At 45.5% G+C, this 17,152-nt stretch overlaps 1 protein-coding gene across 1 annotated transcript; it reads left to right on the top strand.

Annotated features, from left to right (window-relative positions):
- The first annotated feature begins 388 nt into the window (after window positions 1-388).
- Window positions 389-15,781, top strand: map3k12 (mitogen-activated protein kinase kinase kinase 12). Its single transcript, XM_086159140.1, has 14 exons — window positions 389-649; window positions 3,177-3,721; window positions 5,683-5,866; window positions 5,953-6,144; window positions 6,218-6,376; window positions 7,536-7,694; window positions 7,835-7,943; window positions 8,085-8,194; window positions 8,328-8,444; window positions 8,531-8,665; window positions 10,099-10,801; window positions 10,879-10,946; window positions 13,832-14,129; window positions 14,206-15,781. Exons 2-14 carry the CDS (start codon window positions 3,238-3,240, stop codon window positions 14,365-14,367), a joined length of 2,880 nt encoding a protein of 959 aa, XP_086015266.1. The 5' UTR covers window positions 389-649; window positions 3,177-3,237; the 3' UTR covers window positions 14,368-15,781.
- The last annotated feature ends 1,371 nt before the right edge of the window (window positions 15,782-17,152 follow it).

The following is a 17,152-nucleotide window of genomic DNA, read 5'->3' as shown; positions in this document are numbered from 1 at the left end:
TTGCATTCATACAAGACTCAAGAGTTTTAATTGTAATGATACAAGCATAATTATATTTTGTAGGGGCTCTCGGCCAGACACGAAATATAAATAGAAGTATGTACACAGCAGAATAAAAACAGATGGCATGCAAATTGTGGCGGCAACAAAAAAAAGGATGCATTTCCTTTCTTTTAAACGTAAATAAAAGTGCATTTCTGCTGCACAGCGGTCCAAGCAGGTAGCCTAGTTTTCACGTGTTGTGATCCGTCTGCAGGAAGTGACGCAGCGCCATCTAGCGGCGCACTTCCGCATTCCCGTGACGTCAATTCAGCACCGGGGAAGGAGACAGCTCCCTCCCCCCCTCTCTCTCCAAAAAAAAAAAAAAAAAAAAAAAAAAAAAGAAAGAGGAAAAAAAAGAAGAAAAAAAAACAGCGCGCCTCACGTTGCATGGATCCCCGGTTATTGATAACACAATTTACCCGCTGGGATCCATACCCGGTAACGTGAAACTGGCGGATACCGGCGGGGGGGGGGGAGGAGGACTCGGAGACACAAGCCCGGATGCGAAGGCAACACGGAGGGGAGGAAAAAACCATTCTCTCCTCATCACCGACAAACCCCGAGCCGAGCACACCCTTTTTTCCCTCCTTGACATCGAGGCGGAAAGGTATGGGAATGTCACACTATCCAGGTTACACGCCGTCCGAATGTGTGTGTGTGTGTATGTGTGTGTGTGTGTGTGTGTGTGATGGTGGTGGTGGTGGTGGGGGGGATCTCGAATCACGGTGCGTTCAGGTTCCGGTGCCGTTGCTCGGGGGAACCGCTTTCACTGCACCAGCCTGCACCGTCGTCGTGCAGATCGCATCCGTGCAAAAAAAAAAAAAAGTGTGTGTGTGTGTGTGAAGGGTGGGTGTTGGTGAGAGGTGGAAAGAAAGGGAAAACACGCATCCCGTGTTTTTTTTTTTTTTTCCCGCGGCCGTGCAAACAGTGCGTGAGCGCACAGGCGCTGCGGCAGTGGAAGCACATTCACGCACGGCGGCGGTGATGCCTCTGAGATGTCACCATCATCCCCATCATCATCATCAACAAATCCTCGTTTATTTCAAGATTACGTTTCTCCGTGTGTGTGTGTGTGTGTGTGTGTGTGTGCGTGCGCGTCGCTCTCACGCACAGGGCCCCGGTGCTTGTTTATTCACGCTCCCATTTCGCGGGGTCCTCTCACGCATTGGTGCAGCACGCACAGGACACGGGGTGTCGGGTATGTGAATCGAGCACATGTGCTCCGTCTCCCAAACACACACACACACACACACACGCAAGCACGTAACGTGCACGCAAGGGGGGGGGTGATTATGCAATTCGTCATGTTGCTCGGATGCATCTCAGGCTGCTGGTAAAAAAAAAAAAAAAAAAAAGGCAAAAATGGAGCCTCTGCGGGTCGTTTCCGGTCCGAAGCCCCGCAAAACCCGCCGGGTTCATTCATTAAACCCCGGTCCCGCTGCGCTCAGCCGGGCCGCTGCTCCTCATTCATAGCCTGGGTGTAATTCTGGAGCTGCGCGGCCTGCAGCGGACCGACCGGAGGATTTGAAATGCTTGAATGAAAACCAAAGTTTGTGCAAAGTCGGTGTTTTTGCGGGGAAAACCGGGACAAACGAGGCTCAGCTTCAGCACCGGACAGCTCCCAGGGCTCTGGAGAAAACCTGAAAAACTCTAGAAAATCTGGCATCCTATCCTAAAAGCAGAAGTTGGTAACCCATCTTGAGAAGTTGTGGATGTCAAAGTCAAAGTTATTGTCGATTCTGCAGTATGTGCACGCATACAGTGCATTGACATAGCGTTACTCTAAAATCCACGGTGCAAAAACGTAAAAAAGGATCACAAATTTGTCACCGGGAGGTAGATATTGTCATATTTAAAGTGATATTCTGATCAGAATTATAATCGTTCTTATTCGCCGTGCAAGAAGACCTCCAAGACTGGCTGTAAGCGCATTCGCAATTAATTCACAAATTATTTAAATATACAGCCATTCGTGGTGTCATTCCCTTGTCTGTATATCACAATCAATGTCACATGAATATTTTTTAAAATTCAGATAATTATTCTCAAAGTTTTATAAGTTTTCCAAGAAATAGTTGTTTTCTGAATTTTTGTAATTCTAAGATAAATATCTTGTTTATGCAAAAGAAAGGGCAATTATTTTTACTTATCCAGTCAAGTCAATCCTTGTTTTTTGTTAAAGATGCACCGGCTCATCCTCATCATCATTCATATTTGTCAAATTTAATTTTTGCTGTGAGAAAGGGCATTTTCTCCTGTTTTTGTTTTGTTTATTTTTCCATTTGTTTTACTGGAAAAGTCGTGGGAAATTGAAACAAAAAGATCAACTCCAGGTGGCTACGAGGGAGAGAAACCACTATTACGTGACAAAGAGGCCGTGGCTGGTTTGGAAAAGAGTTAGAAAAGAAAAAAAAAAAAAATGCGTCCGCTGTGCTGGATCCAAAAAAGTTCGACCAAAAAGAAAAAATATATTTCACATATAATGATGCATGATGTTTCAAGCAAAAAAATAGACTTTACTTCAGATGCTTACCGAAGATATGTGCATGTGTTTGGACTGTGTGTGAGGAACCTGGAGGCGAGCTTTAACCGCCGCTTCACTTGAAATAATAATAATTTATCCTTTATTAATCCCTCGTGGGGAAATTTGTTCTCTGCAATGAACCCATCGTGGATGAACCGTGAGCAGCTGAGGAGCAGTCAGGGGTTCAGCGTCGAGGAGGAGCCGGGAATCGAACCAGGAATGCTCGGTTCGCTCGAGCTCCTGCGTCAAACCACCCCTAAAATCAAAATAAAATAACCTTCTTTGTCTGACCGAGGCAAGGGAAGAGCGAGAGTTTGCGGGTTTTTGCAGATCCGGAGGTTCTTCCACCAGACAGCAGGCCTTTTGCACTTTTTTAGGCTTTTCACGCCGCGTCCGCTGTTGCCGCATTAGCGCCATTAGCACTCCCTCAAAGTTAAATCGGAAGCTTTCCCTGCGTTGTTGGTTTGAGATCCTGGGAAAGATGCAAATACACTCAAATGTTTTGTTAGATATTTAGATTTCGATCACTGAAACTTCCCGTCACACACTTCCTGTTTTAGCTAACGCGCTAACACGCTAACGCATTGTTTTCCTCCGTATCTCCCTTCAGGCTTCCTTCTCATCTCTCCATCCGCCATCCACCCTGACCCGCCGTGTTGGGGTAACACCTGATGAGTGGGACCTGTATCCATGAGCCCCGCGCCCCTTCCCCCTCCCTGTCAGGCTTCAGCACCCCCATATCAGAGCCCACCTATCGACGCCTCGATGGAGACACCCCTGCGTGCACCCCCGAAACGGACCTGACCCCGACGCAGTGCGTCCTCCGAAACGTGCTGTCCATCGACACCGGCGGGCAGGCGGCGCCGGGCGGCGGCAGCCCCACGCCGAGCGATGGACCCTCGGCGCATTTCGATAACAGCGTGCTAACGCTACATGAACATGAGGCCTGCCAGTGCGGCGGCGGAGGAGGAGGCGGCGGCGGCGGCGCGGAGGCGGGGCACAGCCCGGAGGGCGGCGCCGTGCGGAGCCAGTCGGAAAACATCCGGCTACAATCAGGGAGCGGGGGGTTTTTGGAGGGACTGTTCGGCTGCCTAAAGCCGGTCTGGACCATGATCGGAAAAGCCTACTCCACGGAACACAAGCATAGCCATGAAGGTACGTGGAGATGACGGAACTACAAGGGAAGACCCTTAAATGTAGCTGAACGCTAGCGCAGTCCGGTCAGATAGATGGCGTCCAATCACAACACGGTTCTTGTGTAGGGCAGGTCTGGATCTTCTGAGTAGAGAGGAGAGGTCGGGGCGACGGGAGCGTGATGGAGTGAGAGGAGGTGTGAACGTTTGAGGAGATCTCATACAATAACAATAACTGTAGCGCTATCAGCTACACGCTAATAGCTAAAATGATACATTAATAGCGTTAATATTCTTAAAAATATTCTGATTCAAATCAGAATCAGAAAAACTTTATTTGTAAAATAGAAAAATAAATGAATAAAAAATAAAATTAAAAAACAGAGAATATTTATATATATATGTGTGTGTGTATATAGATATATACATGTATATGTGTATATAAATAAACTACAATTCAAAGTGTTCATTGTCACACGCACAGTGTAGAAATGTGTTTCCCTGCACAGGGAAATTCCTACTCTGTAGTGCATTTGAACATGAATTGCTGAGAAATAATGATAGTAAACATTATTATAAATACTATAAATATGAACAGTGTGAGATGTTTGAGTGCTAGCCTAGCCTCTAGCTAGCTTAGCGCTAACTCGCCTGTTCTGAAACAAAGAGGAAGATGCGAATGCTTTCCCGCGTTGTCTCAACTGGAGGTCACCGACCAGGAGTGACGTCTCCTTCTTTTTCAATTTTTCAAGTTAAAATTTTTATAAAAGTCATTTCACGTGATTTCAAGCTAGTGTACGCTACACCGTAAACCTGGGCATCTTACAGCCTGCGGGCCACATCCGGCCCGCTGCGCTTTTTTTATCCGTCCCGCCAAACTATTTTCTTTGAATATTTTAGTATTTCCAATCAATATTGAATTTTGAATCTTTTTTCCTTTTGTTCAATTTTGTAATGACGATTACATACAAAATACATGCCAAAAAAATGTAAATATTTAAATAGCAATTTTGATTTTGTTCAATTTGTCGGCCCGCGCATAGTAATTAAATCAGTAGCCAAAATAATTGCCCCCGCCCCTGTACGAGTCCACCTTCCCCCTCAGAGTCAAGGAGTAGATAACAAGATAATGGACCTTCTCCACGACAAGGACCTCAGACGACTCAGAGAGAAGGAAACACGACTATTTGTACCGGCGGCGGCGTCAGGCCGGCCTGGAAACGGTCGGTCCGCGGCCTCCGGAGAGGCCGACGCTCTGCCGGACGCTTGTGAAGAATAGATGGTCCTGTCTCCTTCTTCTCCTTCTTCTCCTTCTTCTCCTTCTTCTCCTTCTTCTCCTTCTTCTCCTTCTTCTCCGTCCTCTGGAGCGACGGCGCTCCCTCCCTCCCCCTCGCAGGCGTGTCGCCATGACAGCCGGCAAACAGATGAGACGGCGGGAGGATGGCGGCCCGTCAGGTGCTCGCTCTTATCTCTGCAAGGCGGGGGACAAAAGTCCTGCTCCGCTGGATAACTTGTCAATATCACACACACACACACACACACACACACACACACACATGCACACACACACACACACACGGGAGAATACACATTTACGTTCCTATTAATGATTCACAAAATAGTAAGCATCTATCTATCTATCTATCTCTCTATCTATCTATCTATCTATCTATCTATCTATCTATCTATCTATCTATCTATCTATCTATCTATCTATCTATGTATCTATGTATCTATCTATCTATCTATCTATCTATCTATCTATCTATCTATCTATCTATCTATCTATCTATCTATCTATCTATCTATCTATCTATCCATCCATCCATCCATCCATCCATCCATCCATTGATCAACCATCTATCTATCTATCTATCTATCTATCTATCTATCTATCTATCTATCTATCTATCTATCTATCTATCTATCTGCGTACTCCCTGTCCGTTCAGGGTTGTATGGTTTGCTGTGTCTCCTGGTCCAGAGTGCTGGGAGGTCCCGTTCGAGGAGATCTCTGACCTGCAGTGGGTGGGCAGCGGGGCGCAGGGCGCCGTCTTCCTCGGCAAGTTCCACGGGGAGGACGTGGCGGTGAAGAAGGTGCGGGACATCAAGGAGACGGAGATCAAACACCTGCGCAAACTCAAGCACCCCAACATCATCACCTTCAAGTAGGAGAATCGTGCCGGGGCATCGGCGTTGCTACCAGGTATCTCCTGCGTTGACTCGTATGACCTTCTGCCTCTTCGCCCTCCAGGGGCGTCTGCACCCAGGCTCCCTGCTACTGTATCTTGATGGAATACTGCGCCCAAGGCCAGCTGTACGAGGTTCTGAGGGCCGGCCGCAAGATCACCCCCTCCCTCCTGGTGGACTGGTCCATGGGCATTGCGGGAGGCATGAACTATCTGCACCTCCACAAAATCATCCACCGAGACCTCAAGTCCCCCAAGTGAGTCGGCGGACCGCGACTTCCCGTCCGTCGCGCCGCAAGTTAGCGGGTAACGGGATGTTCTCTCTTCCAGTATGCTGATCACGCACGACGACCTGGTGAAGATCTCCGACTTTGGTACCTCCAAGGAGCTCAGCGACAAGAGCACCAAGATGTCCTTCGCCGGTACGGTAGCCTGGATGGCTCCTGAGGTCATTCGGAACGAGCCCGTATCAGAAAAGGTGGACATCTGGTAAGCGATGGACGTTCGCGAGTGTATTTCTGGTAGCTAACACCCGTGTTGTTGAGCGTCCAATCACAACACATGTAGGTCTGGACCTTGATCTTTAAAATTATCTAGCAAGCACTCGGTGGCGAGGAACCCTTTTGTGCAGAAACCTCTGAAAGGTTTACGCGGGTTGGGAGGGTCAGGCGCAAATTATCTTATGCTAATTATAGAATTAGCGCAAACAGGCTACATGCTAATAGCTGAAATGATACAACAATACCCCTAATATTACATAACAATAACAATTCAAGGAACTTTTATTGTCATACCAGCACATCCTATGGACTTAGACATAAAATATAAATAGAGGAGAAAACAGAGCAAATGTAAACATCTAAACAAGAGCGACAATTTAGTAAAGCGTAAAGTTGGCCCTGTTAGGCTACATGCTAATAGCTGAAATTATATAACAATACCCCTAATATTACATAAAAATAACAATTCAAGGAACTTTTATTGTCATACCTGCACATCCTATGAAATTAGTAGCCAAAAAAATAAATAGAAGAGAAAACAGAGCAAATGTAAACATCTAAACAAGTAAGAGCGACAATTTAGTAAAGCGTCAAGTTGGCACTGTTAGCACTAAATTTACATGTCAGAGCAAGGAGGTAGTTTATATTATTATTGCGCCTACGATAAGAAAAATTGCACCTTGATTGTTTAAAGTATAACAATGGCGGTGGCCTGGCGAGACGATGCGTTGGCTCGAAGGTGTCAAACTCAAGGCCCGCGGGCCAAATGTGGCCCACGAGAACATCATAAAGGTCTGATTGTCCTAAAGTAAGTCAACGATAATTTGACGATAAGCTACGACTGCGTGGTTTCCCTCCCACAGTCCAAAAACATACAGGAGGTTCATTGGAGACCCAAAAATTGCCCAGGAGAGTATACAGAGGCATACTCTGCATACTCAGCAGTGTATGCCTATGGTAGCGAGCCCTGGTGCTAACCATGAGCTTTCTCAAAAAGAAAGGGATTAAACCCATTCTTGTACAAAGAGAGGATGTCCACCCCTTTGGACATTATCAAAAATGACAGCAAAAACTGGATGTCAAAGTTAGCAAAGTCTTGTCGGTTCAGTTCGTCGATGCTACACGCCGAGTAACCGGACTCCTTCAAGGTCGTTCGGAGTTGTGCTGTGGGAGATGCTCACCGGGGAGATCCCGTACAAAGACGTGGATTCATCGGCCATCATCTGGGGGGTCGGGAACAACAGCCTCCAGCTGCCCATACCCGAGAGCTGCCCCGACGGCTTCAAGATCCTCCTAAGACAGTGCTGGTGAGGAACATTTGCGAATGTGTAGGGGTCTGACAGTGAGCAGACGAGAGTTGCGGAGGCGAGTGGACGCAAGGCGGCTGTTAGTGCCTTTAAGTGAATCGTAAATCTCTATGACCCTCCGTCCCGTCTCGGATTTACAGGAACTGCAAACCCAGAAATAGGCCCTCCTTCCGTCAGATCCTTCTCCACCTGGATATAGCCTCGGCCGACGTGCTGTCCACTCCACAAGAGACGTACTTCAAATCTCAGGTGAGGTTGCTCTCGCGATCCGCCTGAGTGACACGCCGAAGTAGGCGAGTCGTGCGTTTTAACCACCGTGGGCGAACACGTCTGCGCCCACGCACCCCTGCCCGGGAACTAGTTTCCAATACGCTCTCATCGTCTCATCAGGCCGAATGGCGAGAGGAAGTGAAACAGCACTTTGAGAAGATTAAGTCTGAGGGTACTTGTCTCCATCGGTTGGATGAGGAACTCATCAACCGGCGCAGAGAGGAGCTCAGGTTTGTGTTTAACCCCCGAAACCCCGGCGCATTGTTCTGCATCTCCTGAGGACGATAATAGATGGCTGCACTTTAACGATGTTAACAAATCCTCGAACGCGCAATGACCTCAACGGCCTCTTTCCTTCCCCAGGCACGCTCTGGACATCCGCGAGCACTACGAGAGGAAGCTGGAGAGGGCTAACAACCTCTACATGGAGCTCAGCGCCGTCATGTTGCAGCTGGAGCTCAAGGAGAAGGAGTTGCAGAGGTACGGATCCGCCCGGGAGTGTCATCTGGTTCGTTTTCGTGTAGTGCCGCCACTCGTGATGCGCCCGTGTCCTTTGGCCAATGCAGGAGGGAGCAGTCTTTGGACAAGAAGTACCCGGGCCTGTTCAAGCACCACAGCTCCAGACAGAGCAGCTCCTCCAACTCTATGGACAAACTCATCAAGAAGAGGAACGTCCCGCAGAAACTTCCCTCGGGAAAGAGGTCTGCATGCACGTACCTCTTGTATAACTGGCACCTTGACAGGCCAATCCAGTCAATCACAAAGCAGTTGTCTTGATGACATTTTCCAAGTAGACTAGGTCTGGACCACGGTCTTTAAGATGATTGACAGAAACCCAATACTGACCCATGAGCCTGCACTTGGCGACAGCAGCGTAGAATCAATGCCTTTTACCGCCGCGGGAACCAGACGCTGCAGCATGACTATGGGTTAGCCTAGCGCTAGCTACAACTTCTCTCAAAAAGGAAGGATTTAAGTCTGATCTTAACCCAGAGGGTGTATTTCACACCTAAGCCTTCAGTAGTGCTCCATTTATCAATCCACCCCTCTATAAGTGTTTTATGGCTATAAAAAATGTCTTATTATGTAGTGAGCGGACTGAAAGCGATGGACAAATCCTTTTCTTCGCTGTAACAGGGCTGCTAGCTTCGGAACTGCCCGACCTCTCTTACAATGCCAGCTCTTCTTGAAAAGTCTATCTTGAAAATGGCTTTGACACTAAATCTGCCACAACATCAATTTCTTCTCTTCCTTCAGCCGTCATGGGTTGACAAATTAGCTATTATATCAACACATCTATATATGTGTTTGTGCAGCCTGCTAGCTCTGGCTAGTACTCTCTGACTATCCAATCAAAGGGTGTGTGACACGCTGACGTTACCGTAGCCTTCTAGAAGGCCCCGGTGTCGCAACTCAAAATCTGATTGGTTGAAGCAACAGTTTCATCAACATTAATATTTCACTAGAGTGCTTGTGAATCTGATTCTGCAGGCCCCCAGGCAGATTTCTTTGACTTTGACCCTGTCTGGCAACGAATAATGGCTGAAATGTGATTGGTTAAACTCTTTAATGTGAAAATACATGTCTGGAAGCAGCACGGCCAGGGAAAGAGCTATGAAAGGAAGCAGACAGACCACTTGGAATTTTTTGATAAGTAATTATGGACAAAATATCATTACAATCAGTCTATGATTCAGATTTTTTTTTAGGCCAGCAGAGAAGGCCTTGCGGGCCCTGACGGCCCACCTGTGTCTTAACCAAAGACGTCGTGTCTGATATTGGAAGACGAGTCGAGAGCAGTACGATTATGATTCGGTCACATTGATGTACTTGTCTTCTATGGATAGACAAGAGTTACTCCTATATTGAGAAATAACTCTTCAATTATTGCACTGCTAGCTGCATGCTAGCTGATGTTGTAGTGAAGAATCAATAAGCGCTTAATTTTGACTTATTAAGAGTGGAAATATTACCATTTAGAAAATAAATATGACCCGCTGTGAGCAAAAGTACATCGGAAAAATCCCCATAAAACAGAAAAAAAAAACCCAGAAAATATTACACGGGACATTTTAACAGCGTTAAGATAAAATTGATATTTTTCAATAATTTATTTCCACCCCGGCTCTTTCAGGCCAGACATCCTGAAGTCTGAGGTCATCATTCCCAAAATGGATTCTTCTGTAATGCAAGTCACCATCCCGGCCTGCTCCAGCAGAAGCTCCACTTCCCCGAGTCGGTCGCGAAGGGTAAAGACACGCCACCGCAAACCCGGCAAGGGCAGCAGCGGCGATCTGGCCGGACTCAAAGCCAACCAGTCGTCTCCTAGTAGAGACACGAACCCCCAGGCTAACGGCTCCACCACCAGCACCTCCAAGCAGCTCCTGGAGCCGTCGGCCACCTCGCAGCAGAGGCAGCTGTCCTCCTCCAGCCCCGACCTCATCTGCACCACCCTGGAGGCCGAGGGCCAGGGGACGGGGGACTCCTCCGTGGGCGGGCTGGAGAGAGGGGGGAGCCTCAGCGCCTCGGCGGGACTGGGAGGCTCCGAGGCCGGGGCGGCCGCTTTGGACGACCTCACGGAAACCCCGCCGCGCAGCGACACTCCCAGCGAGGACGCCGCGTCCTTCCCGTTCTCCAGCAGTCCGGACTCGCCCTGCGGGAGGGGGGCGGCGGCGGGGCGGGGGTCGCTGGGGTCGCCGCGACTCCCCCACGACGGCGAGGAGAAGGAAGACGGAACCGGCGCCGTGAGGATGCCCCGCGGGGCGTCGGGGGGGATCGGGAGCCAGCACCTCACGCCTTCCGCCATCCTCTATAGGGCAGCTATCACTCGGAAACAGGTCCGCCGCCGCCGCCCTCGTCCGGGGACGCTTCGACTCGCGCTCACGACCCTTCTTTTCCCTGATTGCGCTTGCAGAGGCGTGGAGTGTCATCGGAGGAGGAGGAGGGAGAAGTTGACAGCGAGGTGGAGTTGCCACGGAGACGGTGAGTAAGTCGCTGTCCTTTCGTCACCGCGAAATTACACGGACACATTTTCCCTGGCCGATTACACGCTGATGTATTTAAGGATCCAAGAAGTGTTTCAAGCTCTTAAATAGCGCTTTACGCTGGATGGCTTTCACCCGTTCATCCGTTCATCCGTTCATCCGTTCACCCGTCCGCTCGACGTTTTGCCCGAGGACGCTTTGGCTTGCAGACTGAAGGGAATCGAACCGCCAACCTTCCGATTGAGCTGCATAAATAAATAATTCCTGTAATTACAACAAGGTTTGCATTTCGCAAATCTTTTGTTCCATCATCACATTATTCATAATTTTAGTCTCTCTCTCTTAATATTTATATTTATATTTATTTTTATTTTTATTTTTATTTTTATTTTTATTTTTATTTTTATTTTTATTTTTATTTTTATTTTTATTTTTATTTTTATTTTTGTTTTTGTTTTTATTTTTATTTTTATTTTTATTTTTATTTTTATTTGGGTGGAATTAATAACATATAAAGATGAAAATGATGACAGTTATGTATGCAAGTGTCATCATTTTCATCATTATATGTATGTATTCATAAAAAGGTCACATTTTTCATTTACTTTCATTTCATTTGTCTATCTTCTTAGTATTTGAATAGTAAATGTGAAAATCTAGCAATTTTTGAATAAAAACTAAAACTAGTGAGGTTAAATGAGAAATACCTTTGCAGTACGAGTCACTGATAAATATAACCATTTCATTCTTTTTGACATTTTTTTTCTTTCCAAGATTGGCAAGTGAGGCACGGCCTCTCCTGCCTCCCCTGACTGCACCTCACTAATACATATATATATATATATATATATATATATGTACACACATATAAACATACATACAAATATGTGTACAAAAATGCCCAAAGGAAAAGAAGACTTTCTTGGTGCAGGACATGTATGACTGAGACAAAATGATGAATGAGATGGTTTGGACATGAACACTCCTCTGTGTCCATGTCCAAATCATTGTGAAGATTTGGGTAGAAGGTTGCTGAAGGTGAAGCTGCTGAGCAGGAGGTCTAGAGGAAGACCAAAGAGAAGATTCATGGATGTAGTGAGAGAGGATATGAAGTTAGTTGGTGTGAGAGAGGAGGATCCAGAGAAGAGGGTTAGATGGAGAAGGTGGATTAGCTGTGGTGACCCCTGAAGGGAAAAGCCCAAAGGAAAAGAAGAAGATACTGTATGTATGTTTGTATGTGTGTGCGTGCGTATGTATACGTGTGTGTATGTATACATACTGTACGTATGCATGCATATATGTACTGTGTGTTTATATGTATGTACATATGTGTGTGTGTTTATATACGGTATATATGTGTATGTATACCATATGTATGGTATGTATGTATACCATATGTATGTTGTATACACACACACACTGTATCTACATATTTAAGATAAGATAAGATAAGATAAGATAAGATAAGATAAGATAAGATAAGATAAGATAAGATAAGAACAACTTTATTAATCCCGAAGGAAATTGTTTGTATGTGTGTGTGTATATATATATACTGTATGTATGTACATATGTGTGTGTGTATATATCCAGTATGTATTTGTATATATACCATATGTATGTTTGTATGTATGTGTGTGTCTGTATACATATCTCTCTATATATATCGATATATATACTGTATCTATATATGTACTGTATGTATATGTGTATATATATGTGTGTGTGTACATTTACAGTTTGTACGTATATATATGCATATATACTGCTCCAAAAAACAAAGGGAACACTTAAACACCACAATGTAACTCCAAGTCAATCCCACTTCTGCAAAATCAAAGTGTCCACTTAGGAAGCAGCACTGATTCATTTGGACTTGTTTTAAGGACATTAAATCAACGCTGGATCAGCCTGGAGTGTGTTTTTACACTTTTATTTTGAGTGAGAGACCAAATCCGGACCTCCATGGGTTCATACATTTGATCCCCATTGATCATTTCTGTGCGAGTTTGTTGTCAGCACATTCTACTATGTAAAGAGCAAAATTTTTAATGAGAATTTTTCATTCATTAAAATCTAGGATGTGTTATTCTTTTGAGCAGTGTACATATATGTGTGTGTATACATACTGTACGTATGCATGCATATATGTACCGTATGTATGTGTGTGTATATTTGTATGTATGTGTGTGTGTATATATATACTGTATGTATATTTATGTGTGTGTGTGTGTGTGTGTGTATAAACTGTATGTATGTATGTGTATATTACTGTATGTATGTATGTAAGTGTGTATAAAAATTATGTATGAACGTATGTACATTACGTATGTGAATATATACAGTATGTATGTGGACATAAAATGTATGTATATGTGTATATACAGTATCTATGTATGTGTATATATACAGCATGTATGTGTTTATGTGTATATATACATTATGTATGGATGTGGACATAAACAATATGTATGTGTGCATATACAGTATGTATGTGTATGCATACAGTATGTATTTGTGTATCTGTATATTTACAGTATGTATGTGTCTGTATAAACAGTATGTATGTGTGTATATACAGTATGTATGTATGTGTATATTGGATTCAGTGCGTAATTGTATATGTATGTATGTAATGTATAGATGTCGTCAGTCTTGGAACCTACAGCCATGCGAGATATTTATCGTACATCTTTGTCATTTTTTAGCGAACCGAAATGAATCCTACATTTAACAGAAGCCCCGTTGAGCTCATAAAACACAAGCTGCTCATAAAACCCCTCCATTGTTGCTTCCCCACATTTTTGCTTTTTGGACCAGTTGTCTAAGAAACCACTTTCCCCGTTCGCGTGTGTGTAACCGCTGTTGTCATCGCTTCGCCAGTCGCCCGACGAGCATCACGAAGTGCCAGTCGGTGTCCACCTTCAGCTCGGAGAACCTGTCGGTGTCGGACGGCGAGGAGGGCCACACCACCGACCACTCCCACAGCGGCACGCCGGACGTCGTCAGCACCAACACGGACGACAGGCTGGACGACCGCAGCGACGACCTCCTCTCTCAGGGGTCGGAGATCCCGGCGGACAACACCGACCCGGCGCAGGCCTCCGACGGCCTGTCGGAGAGGGACGGCGCCGCCGGTCAGGCCAAAGCTCAGCTGGACGCCGGGCAGAATCCCAACGAGGTGAAGCGGCGCCGCCCGGGGACGCGTTTCGTCATTTCGCGCCCCAAAAAATGACATCTTCCCCGTTTGTTTTCAGAGCCGGGGACTGTGCGACGATTCCGACTGCGACAGCGCCGAGCTGGATCAGTCCGGGAGCGGCGAGCCCAGCCGTCCCCCGAGCGCCGGAGCCTGGGCGCCGCCACCTCAGTTGTTACCCTACCAGGGGTCTCCACAGGCGCCCAACACAGGACCTCCGTAGATCACTTGGCAAATACCTCCAACCACATCCATCACGGACGAACACCAATCAGTCAGTGCGTTACTGTCGCGGTGACACCTTCTCCACCACCAACTCGAGACCGACGGGCGGGGGGCGGGGGCGGGGGTGGTGGTTCGGTCGCCTCGCTAAAAAACAAAAACAAAAACAAAAACAAAAACAAACAAAACAAAAAAAAAAAAGTCCGACGGTACTCGTCATGACCCGACATCAGAATTTCCTGGCAGCTTGTGACCTCGGAATAAACGTCACCGGAGTTCGAGGGAAAAGGGGGAAAGGAAAAAAAAAAAAACAAAAACAAACAAAAACAGAAAAAAAAAAGGTTACCGTGGCAACCGCCCGAGTCCAGTCGAAGACGCACGCACAAGACACCGCACTCGTAGTCCTTTAAAACACTCTAATCCTCACTCTGGGAGCATCCTGATACTCCGCACCATGAATGCATCGAATACTAACCAATAATAATGTAAATACCCATGACATCTCGCACCAGATATATCTAACTTTATTTTATTTGTAAGATAAAAGTCTAAGAATAAATGGTATGCAGCCCCCTCTCCTCCCCCCGTGAACAAATGCATGACTACATGTTTATAATTTATGGTTCGAATGTGTCCGTTTTATATTTGGTGAAAAGTTTACACTTTTTTAATCCTGAAAGTATTAACTTTGGTTATTTTGTTTACGTTACTAAATGTCATAGCACTTAAAAACGAACAAATGAATTGAAATTCACGGAACGGGACAGGTCGCCGGGGGGGGGGGCGTCTCGGTGGCGATTGGTAACTAAGGGTTCTCGGTTGATGAAATGTTATTTTTTTTAAGAAAAAAAACAACGAAAAAAAACCTTCCGATGACCGAGTTTCAAACACGCGATCGCAATGAGGTTTTTAATCAGGGGGATCGGATTCGCGAACGAAACGGGCGAAGGGGGGCCTTTGGAGTTCGGACGAGAAAAAAAGCACTTCCGCCGCCCGCTAGTAGTAGACATCGTGCTGTATCATCGCTATTTACGCTCGACGACCTCTTCTGACGGGCTTCGACTCCGGTTCTGCCTCTCTTGGAACAATAACACACGAGCAACGGTGCTTTTTTTGCAACGAACCAAACGGACTCCTTCCGCTCGCCACGTCGGAACGCTTCGTGAAAACCTCGACTGTTGTTCTTTTTACCCTTTAAAAAGCGGCAGCGGCGGCGGCGGCGGCGGCCGGGTGAAGGAATAGAGCACTCCTCTCTGTGGTGGTTTCTGGTAGAAGAAGTTAAGTATCCTTTTGGGTTTTGGATAGAAATGTTTTTGTTTTTATACAGCATTGCACATTGTACCTGTAACATAGGGATTATATTAAAAAGGAAAAAAAATATTATGAGCTACAATAAATAATGTATTGGATAAAAACAGCGTGGTCTTTGTTTGGCGGGCTGAGATTCACGTGAAATGGTTGTACGTCTTAGATAAGACGGACTTTATCGATCCCGTGATGGGAGAATTTGACTTTTCCTGGGGGAACGGTTGTGTTTCTACATTATGCAGTGGGTTTCTGAAAAAAAAAAAAAAAAGTACAAGGAAAAAATGATAAATTAACCTTGAAATGTTTTGCAAATTTGAAAAAAAAAAAGGATTTTTTTCGATGAAAAAACATCCACTGACATTGTTAAAAATGATCTTTTCTTTTCTTATTTCTGTAAAAAACACAAAAACGATGGCAAAAAAATAAATAAAAAATTAAAAAGATTGATTTAATAACCAGAATCGCCGTGGTAACATTCTACCCCCTCTCATACATGCTCCCGATCGATTTGCTAATCAAATTTAGTGGCAAATTTTCCCACAGTGATAAGATTTTCTCTTTTAACCCAACAATATTTCTCGGGTTTAATTTCATCAATAGGTTTTTAATATTAATTTGTCATGTATTTTTTAGAGGAACAGTTCATTACATGGAAAGATTTTTATGATTTACCTGTTTCGCTCCTTTACACTAAAACAAAGGAAAATTTGGACTTTGTGTTACTTCTAGGTAATGATCTTATTGGTAAACAAATTAGGCCGTATATGGCCCCCAGACCAAAATGAGTTTGATACCCCTGATCTACTCCCTCGTCACCCATGACTGCAGAACATCTAACCCTATTCTCTGAATCCTCCTCTCACACCAACTTACTTCAAATCCCCTCTCACTACGTCCATGAATCTCTTTAGTCTTCCTCCAGACCTCCTGGCTGGCAGCTACACCTTCAGCAACCTTCTACCCAGATCTACACCGTGGTTCGGACATGAAAAGAGGAGTGTTCATTTGTCATACATGTCCTGCACCCCTGTGAAATTTTTTTCTTTTCCTTTGGTTTTTTCCCTTCTGTGGTCGCCAAAGCAAATCAACCTTCTCCATCTAACCCTATTCTCTGAATCCTCCTCTCTCACACCAACTTACTTCATATCTCCTCTCACTACGTCCATAGATCTCTATTTGGTCTTCGTCTAGACCTCCTGGCTGGCAGCTACACCTTTAGCAACCTTCTACCCAGATCTCCACCATGGTTTGGACATGAACAGAGTAGTGTTCATGTCCAAACCATCTCCATCATCACCTTGTCTTGGTCATACATGTCCTGCACCCCTGTCACAAAGTCTTCTTCTCCTTTGGGCTTTTCCCTTCAGGGGTCACCACAGTGAATCAACTTTCTCCATCAAACCCTCTTCTCTGTATCCACCTCTCTCACACCTACCACCTTCATATCCTCTTCACCCATGACTGCAGACCTGTGTTTA

This window comes from Fistularia commersonii, chromosome 14 (assembly GCF_037954325.1).
Source record: "Fistularia commersonii isolate RoL2024-O1a breed Wild chromosome 14, RoL_Fcom_v1.0, whole genome shotgun sequence".
In the NCBI taxonomy this organism is placed as follows: domain Eukaryota; kingdom Metazoa; phylum Chordata; class Actinopteri; order Syngnathiformes; family Fistulariidae; genus Fistularia; species Fistularia commersonii.
This window is presented reverse-complemented; position numbering and strand designations above follow the sequence as displayed.

Coding starts and splice junctions, on each gene's coding strand:
- map3k12 (XM_086159140.1), top strand. CDS start 3,238: ATGAGTGGGACCTGTATCCATGAGCCCCGCGCCCCTTCCCCCTCCCTG. Junction 6,145..6,217: donor CGAGACCTCAAGTCCCCCAA/GTGAGTCGGCGG, acceptor TCTCTCTTCCAG/TATGCTGATCACGCACGACG. Junction 14,130..14,205: donor CCGGGCAGAATCCCAACGAG/GTGAAGCGGCGC, acceptor GTTTGTTTTCAG/AGCCGGGGACTGTGCGACGA.